This window comes from Electrophorus electricus, chromosome 11, assembly GCF_041902795.1.
Source record: "Electrophorus electricus isolate QZ-2024a chromosome 11, ASM4190279v1, whole genome shotgun sequence".
NCBI classification, from domain to species: Eukaryota; Metazoa; Chordata; class Actinopteri; order Gymnotiformes; family Gymnotidae; genus Electrophorus; species Electrophorus electricus.
Window position 1 is genome coordinate 23,552,797 of NC_137507.1, and position 15,177 is coordinate 23,567,973.

Sequence of the window (15,177 nt, forward strand, 5' to 3'; positions counted from 1 at the left end):
CTGGAAACGACAGATCTTTAGTTTTGATGGCCGCAGGTGTTCAATAAACTTAAACATTAGACATTGACCAAGATCACATACAGACATACATGCATTTCATACAGATTACATACATATATTGCGTCTTGTTGACGGCTCAATATGCGAGGCGTGGCCTTCGACAGTCCCCGCGTTCTTTGTGGTTGTGATTAAGTTTTTGACTCTCGAATATGCCATCATGGAATACAGACAAGTATCGTGGAATTATGAAGGTTATGATTGGTAGGCGCGTATAGTCTTCTTCGGAAAGTAAGCCGTTGACGATTCACGCAATAATTTATTTATTCGTTATTATATTTGGGTTCACCATATAATCGGAGTTTTCATTATTATACAGATTAAGCCTACTGTTGGTAATGTGTTCTGACTTTTCAAATCACTTTTCACTGTGTGTGTTTGTCCGGACTGCACACGAAAGTTTAAAGAGAATTGCATAACTAACCACAGTTTAAGTCCAAGCGAGCGCGAGCGAGAGAGAGGAATGAAAAGAGCAAACAAAAGAAGCTCAACAAGCTGAAACGTGCAAATGCAATGATAGTCTCGGATTTCGTAAACTAATATCTTAGAAGTCAGATGTCATGTTCGAAACAACACCTGCACTTTTTCCGAACGTTTTTCGTCTTCTTCTGAGCGCAACGTCGAATTCCAAATCTAAAAACACTTTAAACGAATAAATTCCTCATTCGCCGTAAAGTTACTAGTGGCTCTAATTTTAAACGAAATCTCGACTTTAAGGCAACACTACTGGCGTTACCGTGTGCGCGAGCCAACGTTTTGCGATCTCAACGCGGAACATCCTTTTTTTTTTTTTTTTTTTCATATACAGCTCTTTCCTAACAGATCACCCCCTCTCTGCCATGGCTTCGGGCATCAAGCCGCAAGTGGAGCAGGGTGATTCAGACCTCGTCGTGGAGGACGACAAAATGTATCGCAACCCTACAGAGGTGAAGATGAGCCAGATCGTGCTCCCCTGCCATGCCAATCACCGCAAAGAACTGAGCGTAGGGCAGCTGCTTAAATGGATGGACTGCACGGCCTGCCTCTCTGGTGAGTATGCAACTAAGGGAGTGCACCAGAATGTGACTTGCAGCACGTAACGTGCATGTGAGATCTCTAGCTCTCTTCTGTATAAGTGCAGGCTTGTTATTGTTTAGGCAGGATGATTGTAGGGGAAGGACCACCAAGCGTAGGTGGGTTTTAAATTATAGATAGTACAACGAGCTTGTTGCAGCTGCATGGTTTTGCATTTGCCATAATAGTGCTTCAGAGGCGAACAAGCAATACAGGTTTTGACACTGGAGTTGTTTATCATGTTTAAAATCTGTTTTGTAGCTTGGCAAAATTATGAGAAGATCCCAACTACAAATTGTACTTCATGCACGTGCAAATAATAGCTATACAATTGCTTGTATGAATATTCTACAAATATTTTGTTATTATAAATTCCACAGATTTTCCATTATTTTCCAGACTTAAACTACATTTTTAGATTCTTAAAAGGTTCTGCACATACAGTTTTAGGGTCATTGGGAACCAGACCTTACCAAATACATTTGCCAGCTATGTGCTGTGCAGCAATGTTTTTTAATTTATAGTTTTTTGCTCTCGGAAGGCAGCCATTCATGTTTCAGTTTAGTAAACACAGCAGAAGGGCTGTCTGGAACCTACGTAGGATCTCTCCAAGTATCCCTTTCTCATTGCAGCTGAAAGACATGCCGGGTGTTCCTGTGTAACAGCCTCAATGGATGACATTCATTTTGAGCGCACCATTGGGTAAACAACATTTATAAATGTGTCAAATACAAATTTGCCAATTGGTGTAGACTTGTTATTGATTATTTTTTTATGATAATACAATATACATGATTGGCTCACTGATGGTGGGTCTGGTATTGGATATATAGTGGCATTAACACTATATTCAAGAGAAGTTGCTCCAGGGACTGCTGATAACTGGCATGTGGGCAGTGTATTGAGCTCTGTAAAGGATGATTTTGTGGTCATTACTGTGGGTGTCAAGCTTTCAGACAGAGGCATTATGATGCATTAGTAAAAAACAAAACAAACCTATACTTATGAGATTCTTAATGTGAAACAAACATGGCTGTGATGTGTTACTCTACCTGGTTCAACTGGACACTTGTACTTAGATACTTATTTGAATGCTTATTGTATTGTATAGAAATGAGAAACAGGAATAGAATGAGTACTTTTAAAATGATGTCTGCCTTCTGTTTCTATATATTTGTTTTTAGTGTTGGACAGGTGGTTAACATTAAGGCAAAAGTTAACAGGGCTTTCAACTCAAGTATGGAGGTAAAAAAACAAAACAAATTCAGCTACATTGCTGTTGAACACATATTACACCTAATACTTGTCCAAATAATTAGCTAAATATGTAAATTATATTGTGGGGTTTTATACAATAATATCATACCTGTATACCTGTTCGTTTTCAATTTGTTTTGATCATTCCAGCATTTGGTATTGTTTGCTTATTAGGTGGTCCAATTCTGTTGTTCCATCACAAATATTTCTAAACACTTTATCCATACTGCTGCATACACTATATAGTTGTATATTTATTACTACAAAAATAAGCAGTGAAATAAAGTGAGAAACCTTTTCATCTAAAACGATACAAGTTAAAAGAGCAAATGAAACCGCGTATATCCAACCCCAGTAATGCTTATGAAAAGATTAACTGAGTTGCTCCAGCAAATTTGACTGCTCACTGTGGCCTTGCGATTATGATGCTTCTGTGCCAAAATGAGCTGTGCTTGTGTGTGTAAGGTGGGAATAGAAGTCAGCTGTGAGGACCTTTACAGTAACCAGCAATGGAAGGTGTGTCATGCCTTCGCCACATTCGTGGCCAGAAGCACCAGAGCAGAAAAGGTGAGACCCAGCAGAGAGCTGTTTTCTGTTGCCAAGCGTAAAAAAAGCTATATATATATGTATGTGTGTGTGTTTGATTGATTGGTAAATTGATATCCTTGCAGATCTGTCTGAAGCCCCTGGTGCCGTGCACCCACAAGGAGCAGTTGGAGTACAGCATGGCAGCAGAGAGGAGGAGGATGAGGCTGCTCCACATCGACATCATGAAGGACCTGCTGAGTAACAAGACTTTCCAGTGGAGCCCCAGTGAGGGTGAGTGTTGTAAATCTAGGTCTCACTTCACATGAAATTACATACATCCAGCATGAGGTATCTAAAGACATGTTTATTACGCGGAAGTGTCTACACTAGACGGTTTCATTTCTCTAAGAAACTGAATATATCGTTTAAGTAGGCAGGAGGCCATGAGGCACTTGGCATTTCTGTGTATGTGTGTGAATGGTTGGGTTCAGAGGGTCAAAATGAGCAGCTGACCGTTCCGACTGAGAAAACACGGGTGGAGAGTGTGGAGCTGGTTCTCCCCCCTCATGCCAACCACCAGGTCAATACGTTTGGGGGCCAGATCATGGCCTGGATGGAGAATGTCGCCACCATCGCAGCCAGGTAACATCCTAGCTCACACATTCACTTTCAAAATCGATTAAGATCTTTTTCAATATCTCTTCATTCCATGCTGCATGTAGGCCTACATAAATCATCATGAATCTAATATCCTGAATTCATAGCATTTTAAGATCATTACAGTTCAGTGCAGTGTTGTTAGTTAATATTTACCCATAGTAGAAACTTTGAAGTGACTCAGTGGTCAAAGTTTGAACGGTCACCTTTAATAGTACAAATTAAAACTTGTGATGCTGGCGGCACAGAGGGAGCGAGAGGCGAGGGTAAAGTAAAGGAGTCTTTTATTCTCCATGATACAAAATAAGTTTTGTTACTCCGTTTTTTTGCTCAGTTTTCCTGTGATGAGACGAAAAAAAGCTGTTATTTCGTAACTTCACAATCTCCTGCAATGAATTTGGTCTTCTTCCAGTCATTTGCAGGTTTATTATATTTATGCATGAACCTGTTTGTACAGTTTTTAAAAGGACAACCTTTTTTTTTTTTTAAATAAAGTGGTGCTTTTTTCCCCTACTCCTTCTAGCCGTTTATGCAATGCCCATCCCACTTTGAGAACCATAGATATGTTCCACTTCAGAGGCCCCTCCCAGGTTGGAGACCGCTTGGTCCTCAAAGCCATTGTCAACAATACCTTCAAGAACAGGTGAAGCTGTCCTGTAGGCACCTATCTGATGTATTGTCTTATACACCTGTGTGGTAACTGTCATGTACTGTGTGATTTGGTATGACAGCATGGAGGTAGGTGTGTGTGCGGAGGCGTATCAGGGGGAGGAGTCACAGAGACACATTAATAGTGCCTTTATGATGTTTGAGGTGCTGGATGAGGATGGCAAGCCATGCCCACTGCCCCCAATACGCCCTGAACCCTTGGTAAGGTCTAGATCCAGACATACTTCCTTTAAAACTTTGTTTTTTGTTAATATTGATAGATATCTATTTTGATAATACTGATAGATATTGATATTGAATATTGTTAATATTCATAGAACGTTAGGAGGGAAAACAATAGAGCCTGAAAAATCAGTAGTAAGAAACAGTTTGAAATTCTATAAAAATTTGCGAAGTAACTGTTACATAACTGATTATTGATAACCATTCTTCTAACTAGGGGTCTGCTGTACATAATATAAATAGAGAATTTTGTCTTTTCTATTCATTCTTTTAATTTTCCTTTTGGTAGGATGGAAGCAGGAGATACCAAGAGGCTATTGCCAGGAAGAAGATTCGACTGGATAGGTAGTGAACACAGAATGTCATCCTAAACGAGGACAAGAGAATCAAGCTTAGCTGTCACATTCACCCTTCCCATCTCTCTTAACTGTTTCCTGTAAATCAAAGGCCATGGTGCCTGCTGGCATTTGTTCCCAGCTGCACATCACCAAATTACATCAATAACCGTTTAAAAATTAAAAGGGAATTAAAACGTGTCACGACAACTAATAGACCCTGCAATATAATTGGTGGACCAATCTGAGTTTCCATGCAAAAGAACCTGCAAGAGGGCCTAACAGTTCAGTGACTGATAAGAGTTGCCAAAAGCAAACAAAATGAAGGCAATACTGCTCACAGCTACATACTGGAAGAGCTACACAGTAACTTCACCACACCAAGCTTCACATGTCTTGCTGTTTCTGTGACCTCACATGTGTGCTAATGCACCACCCAGTGTGCAAAGGTGAAACAGCAAGGCGAGTAGCACACGATGCATAACTGTCAAATAACACAGTGGCAGCATATGGGAATAAGCACCAGTTTCCTCAAATTTCAAGCATAAGTTTGCATAAGCGATAACAGCTGTTGCAGAATGTAATACGAGTAGTTTAAACGAAACTTGTATTATTGTGTGCTAATTAACATGTGCATTCACTAAACTGAATCTGTTTATCCATTCAGAAAGTACATCATCTCCTGTAAACAAACTGAAGTGCCCTTATCAGTCCCCTGGGACCAGAGTAACCAGGTATTTTATCTCATTGAATCTATCCACATTATAACCTCAGGATCTATAGATATGCAGTATTGCTTTGTTGGACCACATAGCTTATGCAATGTTTTACACAAGTTAATATTATCACATGTTGATTATCTGCAGAAACATTATAAGAATGAGGACAGTTGATTATCAGGTTTCTAGATCAACTTGGCACATTCGAATATTCCTGATATCCCCTACAGGTGTATCTCAGCTACAATAATGTATTTGCACTTAAGATGTTGGCAGCCAGAACAAAATGGACCCTCAGCTCTGAAAAGAACAACGTGAGCAGAATGTCATCACTACCTAACCAGCTTTGACTCTTCAGTTTACGGGTTGATGTGTTAAATCCGCAACATTTTTGACACTAGCTTTTTTTGGTTTATTCCAAGGTAAGGCTGTATACTTTAGAGGAGAATCAGACCCTTTGTTTCAGGATCGAGTCTGAGGTGAATGTTCCGGCAGCGAGAGCGTTCCTTTTGCTCTCCGACCTATGCTGCAGGCCAGAATGGGACAAGCTGTATAAGTAATACACTTTGCTCCTTGTGTACAGATCAGTAGCAGACTATGTAACGAAAAACGTGTTTATGTTACACCAGTATGCACCAATGGAGCCTCATGTTTATGTCCTGTGCAGGCAGTGTGAACTGATAATTCAGGTCAACGACGATGATTTCATCTATCATGTCCTTACTCCTTCTGTCAGCGAGGGGGGAAAAGTTCAGGACTTCATCCTGCTGGCCTCCAGGAGACCACCGTGTAATAGTGGGTGAGTGAAACACTTGAAAACAAACATTTGTAAGCGCTTTGTTTTCTGGAGTTTTGGAACAAAAGGTATATGGCATGTTTGTCTGTCTAGGGACCCGTATGTTATTGCATTACGGTCAGTCACCCTTCCCACACATCCCCCAACAGAGGACTTCAACAGAGGCGAGATGCTCTGTGCTGGATTTATCATTTATGAGGTGTCCAAAAGTGTTTCTAAGGTAGGAGCTGAGAAGTTTAAATGACCTCATAAGGAAAACTTGACAGTGTAGTTTCACAACAGATATGCAGGACCCTACAATTCCTCTCAAGGTCCAAGAATCCCACAAAAGCAGCACAATATTCTCATTATATTTAGCACTTTCGGGCTTCTTAATTAGTTTTCACATTTCATAAGCTTGAGCAAAAGTCCTCAATAAATGCCTTTTATTTGTTTATTTTAATTTTTTTTAATGTGCATTTGAATCATTGTTTTGTTTTGTTTTTTGTACTCAGATCTCCTACTACAACCAGACCAATCCAGGGGTGTTGCCATACATTTCTACAGACATTGCAGGACTGTCCTCCAGTTTCTGTTACACCTTCCATTCCTGCAGCCAGTACCTGCTGGAGAACAGAACCAGACATTCTGTGTTGTCTGACACTGAAATATAATTTCCTGTCACTGCCTTACACACTGTTTACTAAAAGGTTTTATAAAACAGTACAATGTATTGTCTACAAAGACATCAATGGCAGTGTGATTTTAGATATTTTTACAACCATGTCATTTTGGAGAATATGGGGGGAAATGACTATTTTGTTGTACTTTTGACACTATAGTTATAGCAGTGAATTTAAATGATTGTCAGCAGTTTACATATCACTTTCTATTTTCAATTATCACATTTTATTTTCTATTTCTGACATTAAAAATCTTAAATAAAATGAAATGGTTAGTATATTTGTCTTATTTGAGTAGTTTTAAATAAATCATCATATTACTAATTGGGTTAATTTTATATAAATGACAAAGAAAACAGATGCTTTACATACATTTTTGTTTTGATTAGAGATGATTAAATACACAACACATTTTGTCACACAGCTTCCTCCGATAGAGGAAGTCCCTCCTTATACTACAAATGTCAGTTGAAGGCATAGTCTGTGCTTCCAAAATTATTCTTATATGAGTTTGCCATGTTGTAAAAGGTCAGCTCTCTATACCCTTTGTGGAGAGATGTAACGCTGTGATTCCCACCACTAAGTCCTTCCTTCCCTGTCCTGTGTTCCACCGTGAGAGAGAATCGTGGCTGATTTTGGAGAAGGCTCTTAAATCTGGTCTCTGACCTCTCCAGATAAACAGCCTGCAACTGCAGTGAAACATCTTGCCAGGTCCCCTGGAAGAGCTTTATCATGTCCTTTACCAGCTGGAGTGTATAACCCTGATCAAGAGCCTCTTGGGGCCAGCTGGGAGCCACAGTGACATGTGGGAAGATCTGGTTAATGGTTCTCAGGAACTCTTGTCCTGTCATGTAGCCTTGGAAATTAAAGATTCCATGGGCAATGTCCATGTTGAGCCATGTAGGGTGGTATAGGAGGCCCATGTCATAGGCCTGCTGAAGTAACTGGAGTGAAACAGCAAGTTGGGTTTGAGACTTCACCCTAAGGTAGATACCCCATGGGTTCTTTGAGGCCAGAATCAACTCCAGACAATCCTGGAGAGGCAGCTCTGGGTCAGAGTCCTCAACCACTGGAAACTTTGGCTTATCTATTCCAGATATTACTGGAATCACAAGCATCCCACCAGGGCTGTCTACAAAAAAGAGCTTCCATTACTACTCCATAGATTCTGCGTAATATAATATTCACAGTGATGATCATCAGAAACTGATAACATTTGTATCAGCCAAACCTTTTAGTATAGACAGCAGAGAATTTCTATCAGTCACAGTCTCCCACTGGATGTTTAGGCCATTGTTGTTTGCAGGCTTAAAATAGTCAACTATGTCCCCACCTGGATAGAACCTTCTGGGTCTATCTTTCTGCTCTGAACAATGTTGAAAAGCAGGTTTAGTAATAAATAAAAGGAAAGGTTTGTGGTAAAATAGGTTCTGGTGATACTTACTTGCAGCCTCTTTGAACTGGGACAACACAGGCTCATAAATGTCATAATAGATGCGCTGAGGGTTGCTGTTATCTCTGATGAAGAGCAGGTCATTAACAGTGGGGTTTTCTGACCCCTGCCACAAGGTTAAACTAAACCTGGACCAAAAAGCACATAAAATATACCATAAGCTAATTAAAATGAGGCATGCCACTGCTTTGTCTTTGCTGATTCAGATACCTGGAAGACTGTTTGAGTAGCCAGCTGAGATGTGGCCATCCATTCTTGACCATCACTGCCAGAACAGGAAAGGTGATTTTCTGAGGAAGGTGTCTGACATGATCATACATCTTCTCTACCATAGCCTGTGTGTAAGTTGCATTGGGATAGAAGGGCAGATAAAGAACTGTCCACCCAGGTGAGATGGTGACATCTGGAAACTTAGTCTGAATGAGACCAAAGAACCTGGTGAGTAGAAAAATGGTAATAAATCAAATAGTCTAGAAACTGTAAATCCACATTATTTAAAAAATTTGAGTACAATAGGTCTTTTGGGCTATTTATTATGATCTCACCGGGTGGCATTGATCACAGGCCAGAAATTAGGAACATTTGGGCCATGAAGAATATCTGCATTTAACCATACAGGACGGTTGATTCCTGTTTCATTCTTTTTCCTCAGAAGATCAAGTGAGGGTTCCAGAGCTTGAAGACTTTTAAAATCTAGTTTGATTCCTATTTAGATATAAAAAAAACAACAGTTGCTTGCAACAAATAATGCTGCTGGTGTGATACATGATGGTTCAGAATCATTGGTGATTCTTCACCTTTCTTAGATTTGAGCACAGCGTCAAGCCATTCTTCCAAAGTGTTGTCACTGTAAATATCTGGTGGATGGGCCATTATTGGAATATTGGTTTCATTGAGTGTGTTGTGGCCTTGTATGTTCACATCGGCCTCAAGAATCATGGCTCCACCTGAGGAATGGATTTGATTATCATGGTAAATATGTTATACAAGAACATATGTGACATTACATTTAATAATACCAGCATATCTTGTATCAGTCTGTTTTTACATTTATAGACATTTTGCTTTTGATAATGATGAGAAGCAAAGTTGACTTAAGTAGCTCTTAAGTTAAAAGTCCTCACTGGTCAAATAAAATATCATAGGACCATACTTATGAGAACAAGTTAGGCATTAAAAGCTATTGTCTTCCTTTACTTTGCAGGGCTTTGTTCATTTCAGCTTTGCTGTTAGCAGAATGATACCATGTGGCAGAGAGCCCATCTTTCTCCTTTATTTCTCCATTTTGTAGAAGAAATTCTAGCATATCTCCATCCGTAGGAAAAAGGACCAAAGTTTCTGAACTTCCTGGAAATATGAATAACCAGTTACTTTACTATTTTTGATAAACACCATACATTGAACATAAAAATGCATATTGCAACTTAATGTCATGTAAGATATTCTATCATGAATGAAAGTTACCTGTATCAGAATTCAGAGTTACAACAAATGAGGTTACTGTGATGATAAGTAGAAGCACAACCAGACTAACCCCAACACACAACATGGTGAACTGCTTTTTGGTGAAAATTCCCAATACAGTCTTCAGGTTTTTTCCTTCACCTTCTTCCTCATCTTTTCTGTTTTCTTCTCTTTTTTCCTTTTCCTGGTCCATTAAGCTACGTTTTTTTTTTAATTTTTTATTTTTTACTTTTATTGTTGTTTGTTATATTGTATTAGAGTAAAGCTCTGTCCTGTCACAGTATGTGTTATGAACATTTTCAAGTGCAATCATTTGAAGTCTAGGTATAGCTTATCACTAGACCATAAAGAGTAATTCTAGGAGACAGTACTTTGTGCTGCTGTTATCTGACTTGTATGCAAATGATTGGTCCTTGGATAGAATAGAAGCTATTTTTTTCTCCTAGGGTGAAAAGCATTGATTATGAACAGCAGTGATAAATGAATAACTAAAATATTACAGTTTGTTTATTATCAAACAATAGTTGATAAATACATTTCACACAGTTTCTGCATAGTGTTTAAGGATACTTCCTTTATATACCACACTGTAGGACAGGACATGTACATTGGCTTAGAATGATGCACCTTAGCATAGTTAACAACTTTGTCTTTTAATACTAACAGTAGAAGATGGCAGATGTATTATCTTATTTTCTTTTGAAGTGCAGTTTGAGGCCTGCTGGAGGTTTTCTCAGGTATAATCAGTCTAATTCTCCTTTTTGGTGAACCATCACCTGATGATAGGTACTCCTGTATTACAGCAGGGCCTGATGTCAGCGGGGTCGTGGAGTTATTAGAGAGATCCCCCCCTTCCTGTTGACTGGTGGACTCTTCCATTGTTGTTGTAGTGTTTGTAGCCCCAGGAAATATGGACTCATTGACTGCTGCTTCACAATGATCATTTGAATTTTCCTTATTATCATCACTGTTGTTTTCAGGAATGAAACTGGATCCCTGGTGGTTTTCCTGTGACTGTTTTGATGATTCAGATTTCTTTGGCTTGCTTCCATTATGTGTGGATTTCTTGGTAGTTTTGTCCTTGGATTTCTGTTTTAATTGACTACTACCATCCTTTTTTACTTTACTCGTTGCCAGCTTGTCTTTTTTGACTGTGTCTGTATCATAGTTCCCATGGCTGGAACTGGATTTAGGATAAACCTGACTTTTCCTAAGAGGGTTCAGATTTAGTTTCACCTTTAATTTCCTATTAGACTGAGATCTGGATTTGTGGCTTTTCCCATATCTATGTGTGCTAATTCTGTTTACATTGTCAGATGCCTTGCCTTGCCTTGGATGGCCTTTCTGTTCTAGTTTCCTACATGTTTTTATGCTGTTGATTCTAGATGGTCTGTCAGGAGTTTTACTGGGTACAATGAGGGCATTGTTCATGGGCCCTGATAAAGCAAATGTTACATTTCTCTGTTCTCTAGCTTGACCCTCACCCTGCAGATCTATGTTAGAATTTAAAGGATTTTTGTACTGAATTGCCTCAGATATTTGATCTCCTCTGGGCAGCATTCCCTCCTTGTGTTTTCTAAAGATAATATCCTGGTCTTTATTCACAGCTTGTCTGTATTCATAAGTTTGATGACAGTGCAAGCAATTAATGGTTTGGTAAACCGGCAAAGTACCATATTCCTTGAGTTGATGCTTAAACGCTGAATGATTATTTACATGATTCCCATGAACTTCCATGTTGTTGTGCATTTGTTCTTTAGGGGTAAATGTTTGACTTTGGGCAACTGATAAGTGTCTCCTGAAAGCTGACTGTTGAATTCTCATGGTTGGCAGATCTTGTGAAACTCCATGTTGAGGATCATTTTCTTGAGTTTGAAAATGGTAGGTGTTTGAGTCATCTTTTTCAGTAAATCTTTGAACATCTGTGAATTAAAAAATGTTTTAGAATAGGTTAGTAATGAATATGTAATACATTTGCAGACAAAAAGCACTAGTAACTCAGTTTAGCTACCTTTGATCCTTGACAGGCTCGCAGTGTCTTTCAATTGGTCACTCTTAGCATGGGATGACCAATCATCTTTTCTGTTATGTTGAATTCCCATTTGATTGGATCTCTGCAGCAAAGTCTTTCTCCTCCACCTACTCTCCTGGTAACCTGTTTCAAGATTTGCTGAACAGCAGTTGCGACATATGAACTGGTTGTTGACTGGAATATCATATGAAACATCTTTGTTCCAGGGCTGATGGTCTTTGTAGTTGCTGTTATGGAGTGCATAACACATTGAAAGAGCTTCCTTGTCTTCAGAATAGTCCCACTGGGCAGTTGCCTGTGCAGCCTGGCCCTCAGTTGCGGTCTTTACCTGCCAACATGTAATTCTCTTATTCAGTTTCCTATATACAAGTGCCAGTACTCCAAGCATAATACCAACACCACCTGTAACATAGCAAAATACATAATCAACTTGAAAATTCCATATGTTAAATAAAAAATATTGGTAAATGATGGGGTCCTTAAGCAGTGTACCCTTACCCAGAAAGGAACAGGCTGCAGTGATGGCAACATCTCTGATATAGTGCTGAGGTGTGCTGGAACCCTTAGCAACAACTTGTACTGAAATATTGCTGTTAGCTGGTGCACAGTTGGCTTCAGTTAGCTCCAGCACTGTCCATATTGCTGGGTTGTCTGACCTTTCACAAATCATCCTCTGCCCATTGTACAACACTTTGCTTGGAGACTGTATGTAACTGTTGAGAAAAGAAGCCAGTTCTCTGAGCTCACATGTGCAGTTCCAGCGATTAAGGTCCAAGTTTAGCAATGAGAGCCAGGAAAGATAGGAGAAAGCATTAGGTGCATTCTGCAATCTGTTGCGAGATAGATCCAGGCTACGGAGACGAGGCAGGTTGTGGAAGCTGTCCTGACCCACATAAGTTATGAGGTTGTCTGACAAACCCAAGGTCTCCAAGTTCCTCAGGTCAGAAGAACCAAAACTAGTTGAGTTCAGACTGGTGAGAAGATTCCCCTCCAGAAAGAGGGCTTTCAGAGCTTTGGAGTTCTGGAACCAGGAGCCATCAATGACCCTCAGGGCATTATTGCCCAATTGGAGTATCTCCAGTTTACTTAGCCAGGAGAAAGTGGATCTGTCCAAGGACTGGGATGTGATACGGTTATGGTCCATTAACAGAGTTCTAAGAACAGTGAGGTTCTGGAAGGCATTATCCATAATAGTGAAGATGACATTGTTGCTGAGCACCAGAACGCTCATGTTGGATAAACCACAGAGAACAGCACTGTCCACAGTTTCTATCAGTCCATCAGTGAGAATCAAGGCCTTGATTGAGTTTGGAGCTGCTGAAGATACCACAAGGAGAGCAACGTCACTGATACAAGCATCTTTCTGGCACGTAGCACTTTTCTTAGTATTCATAACCTGAGAGAATATTGAATGAGGTAACAGCAAATTGAATAACATTTAGGAATACTAGCAAGGATCACATTAGTGTCATCACCTACGATGGTAGAGAGATTACTGCAAATGATGGCATCCTCAGAGCACACAACACAGGAGGTAGGACAAGACAGAGACAGTTGAACCTGTGTGACTGACACCATCAGTGTTAGGAGAACACCTGAGAAGAGAGCTCAACATAATTAACAAGGCTAGTATAATTCCAGACAAAGCTATAGAACAGCATTGTGTTGCCCTGATGCGTAACAGCCTTAAAAGTATCTGGCAAATCATGAGCAATTCTCTATATAGCATGTAACTTTAGATGATGAGTAGTACTGCCAAACTGCAACACTCTACTTACTTCTCATGGTTTGTCACTGAATGGGTTGCATGGTGTTGCATTTCCTTTCCCCACACAGCCTTTGTGGCCTTGTGTAAACCTTTGCATTCTGCATGATGGTCACCAACCTTGATCCTATTAATGACAATGAAAATTACAATATCAACCACAGCCCAGGCTTTGGAGCAACATCATTAGTTCATTGACATATGCAGATCTGTCATATTTTACCATTTTTGTTCAGTTCTTTCTAGTTTTTGCAACTATAACTCACTTAGTGCCACTGTGACCCACGTTGCATGGCAACCCTGACTATCATACAAGGTGAAGGAATTGTGATAAAACATGCATGATGCGCCACCTGTTTCCTCTCTTAGCACCGATTCTCTTCTCTCACAATGTACATGGCATGTACGGTTTGTGTCCCTAGGTCATGGTGAGTCCGGTGACAGCACCCACGTATTCTGTGACTAATTAGTGAGGCTAAGATATGGAAATATAAGAAATATACTCTCTGGTTTCAAAACCATCAGTGTTCCTGTAACGTTGCCCGACTGCCGCAGGGCGTGGATCAGGACGCACAGACTCCCTCGATCTGGTGAAACATTTATTAACATGAAACACAAATGACGAAGGTGGCACTCACACAAAATAGACAACGGTTTTACACAACGTGAACATTCCACGACAGTTAACATACACTAACATTAACATTTATAATTACATTTACAACGGCCAACACCGAGGCACGCCCTGACAAGGGTTTAAATAGACGAACAAACGCTCAGCAATAAACCCCATGCAGGTGCGTACCATCACTGGGGTGTGGTTAGACAAGGGTGAACCCCCCCCCCCCCCACCTTGCAGGCCGTACCACGTGACTCGGAGGGGGGTGGGGTTGTGTCACGTGACAGTTCCTATATACCAAAAGCAATAACCTGGATTCTTACCCACCTTTCAGCAATAATACAATTAAAAATTACAACAAAGACTATAATTATTTTACAGAATTGCCAGATTTGACAGTTGAGGTTGAATATATTTATGCTTCTACATAAAAAAACCATTTGCCTGGTTTGTTTATATTGCTAAACAAGTTAGACATATTTACATTTGTTTCATATTTTTGTTCAAAACACCCATTACTGTTGCCAGGTCTGTTCAGTTAAAAGTTCTTCTTGGAGAACCTTTTGCCATCCTCTCAAGAAATCATAGCACGCATTAAAATGAAACCACTATATGCTTACCTCGATACAGGCAACAGTAATTCAGATCCTGGCTACAAATTAGTAGTCTGTTGTCAGTGGGACGTCCATTTGTTCCAGTTAAAATAAAGATGTACAATTGCTAACCAATAACATGCCAACTCTATATGATGTTCACTGCTCACTCCAGACCTGAAGTGTACTATTACTGTAGACTAGGTATGCTCCTTACCTGAGTGCTACCTGATATTACTGACACTAGTGCCTTAGAGATAAGAACACGTGAGTTCACCTTACCCGCTTCTGGTTAT

The 15,177-nt window shown here is 39.9% G+C and overlaps 3 protein-coding genes across 13 annotated transcripts; 1 reads left to right on the forward strand and 2 right to left on the reverse strand.

Annotated features, from left to right (window-relative positions):
• Positions 1-202: 202 nt before the first annotated feature.
• On the forward strand, positions 203-7,166 carry acot11a (acyl-CoA thioesterase 11a). Of its 3 annotated transcripts, XM_027029862.3 has the most exons (16): positions 203-261; positions 866-1,086; positions 1,743-1,812; positions 2,295-2,355; positions 2,833-2,934; positions 3,039-3,186; positions 3,387-3,537; positions 4,076-4,195; positions 4,284-4,422; positions 4,733-4,788; positions 5,446-5,512; positions 5,728-5,811; positions 5,920-6,053; positions 6,165-6,296; positions 6,387-6,513; positions 6,788-7,166. In XM_027029862.3, the coding sequence occupies exons 1-16, from the start codon at positions 218-220 to the stop codon at positions 6,944-6,946; spliced, it is 1,815 nt and encodes a 604-aa protein (XP_026885663.2). In that variant the 5' UTR covers positions 203-217; the 3' UTR covers positions 6,947-7,166. The 3 variants fall into 3 exon arrangements, 2 of the variants coding, with proteins under 2 accessions (XP_026885663.2, XP_081579330.1); XR_014125993.1 differs by lacking the exon at positions 6,788-7,166 and having other exon boundaries at positions 5,920-5,976; positions 6,387-6,403; XM_081723204.1 differs by lacking the exon at positions 4,076-4,195.
• Positions 7,167-7,339: 173 nt separating this feature from the next.
• fam151a (family with sequence similarity 151 member A) lies at positions 7,340-10,246 on the reverse strand. Its single transcript, XM_081723206.1, has 8 exons — positions 9,873-10,246; positions 9,606-9,755; positions 9,206-9,355; positions 8,954-9,113; positions 8,619-8,843; positions 8,400-8,536; positions 8,187-8,321; positions 7,340-8,087 (listed from the first exon to the last, which is right to left on the reverse strand). Exons 1-8 carry the CDS (start codon positions 10,063-10,065, stop codon positions 7,420-7,422), a joined length of 1,818 nt encoding a protein of 605 aa, XP_081579332.1. The 5' UTR covers positions 10,066-10,246; the 3' UTR covers positions 7,340-7,419.
• A 145-nt stretch (positions 10,247-10,391) lies between these two features.
• On the reverse strand, positions 10,392-15,140 carry lrrc53 (leucine rich repeat containing 53). 9 transcript variants are annotated; one of them, XM_081723199.1, is made up of 5 exons: positions 13,683-15,140; positions 13,380-13,472; positions 12,403-13,218; positions 11,884-12,306; positions 10,392-11,794 (listed from the first exon to the last, which is right to left on the reverse strand). In XM_081723199.1, exons 1-5 carry the CDS (start codon positions 13,687-13,689, stop codon positions 10,557-10,559), a joined length of 2,577 nt encoding a protein of 858 aa, XP_081579325.1. In that variant the 5' UTR covers positions 13,690-15,140; the 3' UTR covers positions 10,392-10,556. The 9 variants fall into 9 exon arrangements, with proteins under 9 accessions (XP_081579325.1, XP_081579324.1, XP_081579323.1 ...); XM_081723198.1 differs by having other exon boundaries at positions 12,403-13,221; XM_081723197.1 differs by having other exon boundaries at positions 13,380-13,499.
• Positions 15,141-15,177: the final 37 nt, after the last annotated feature.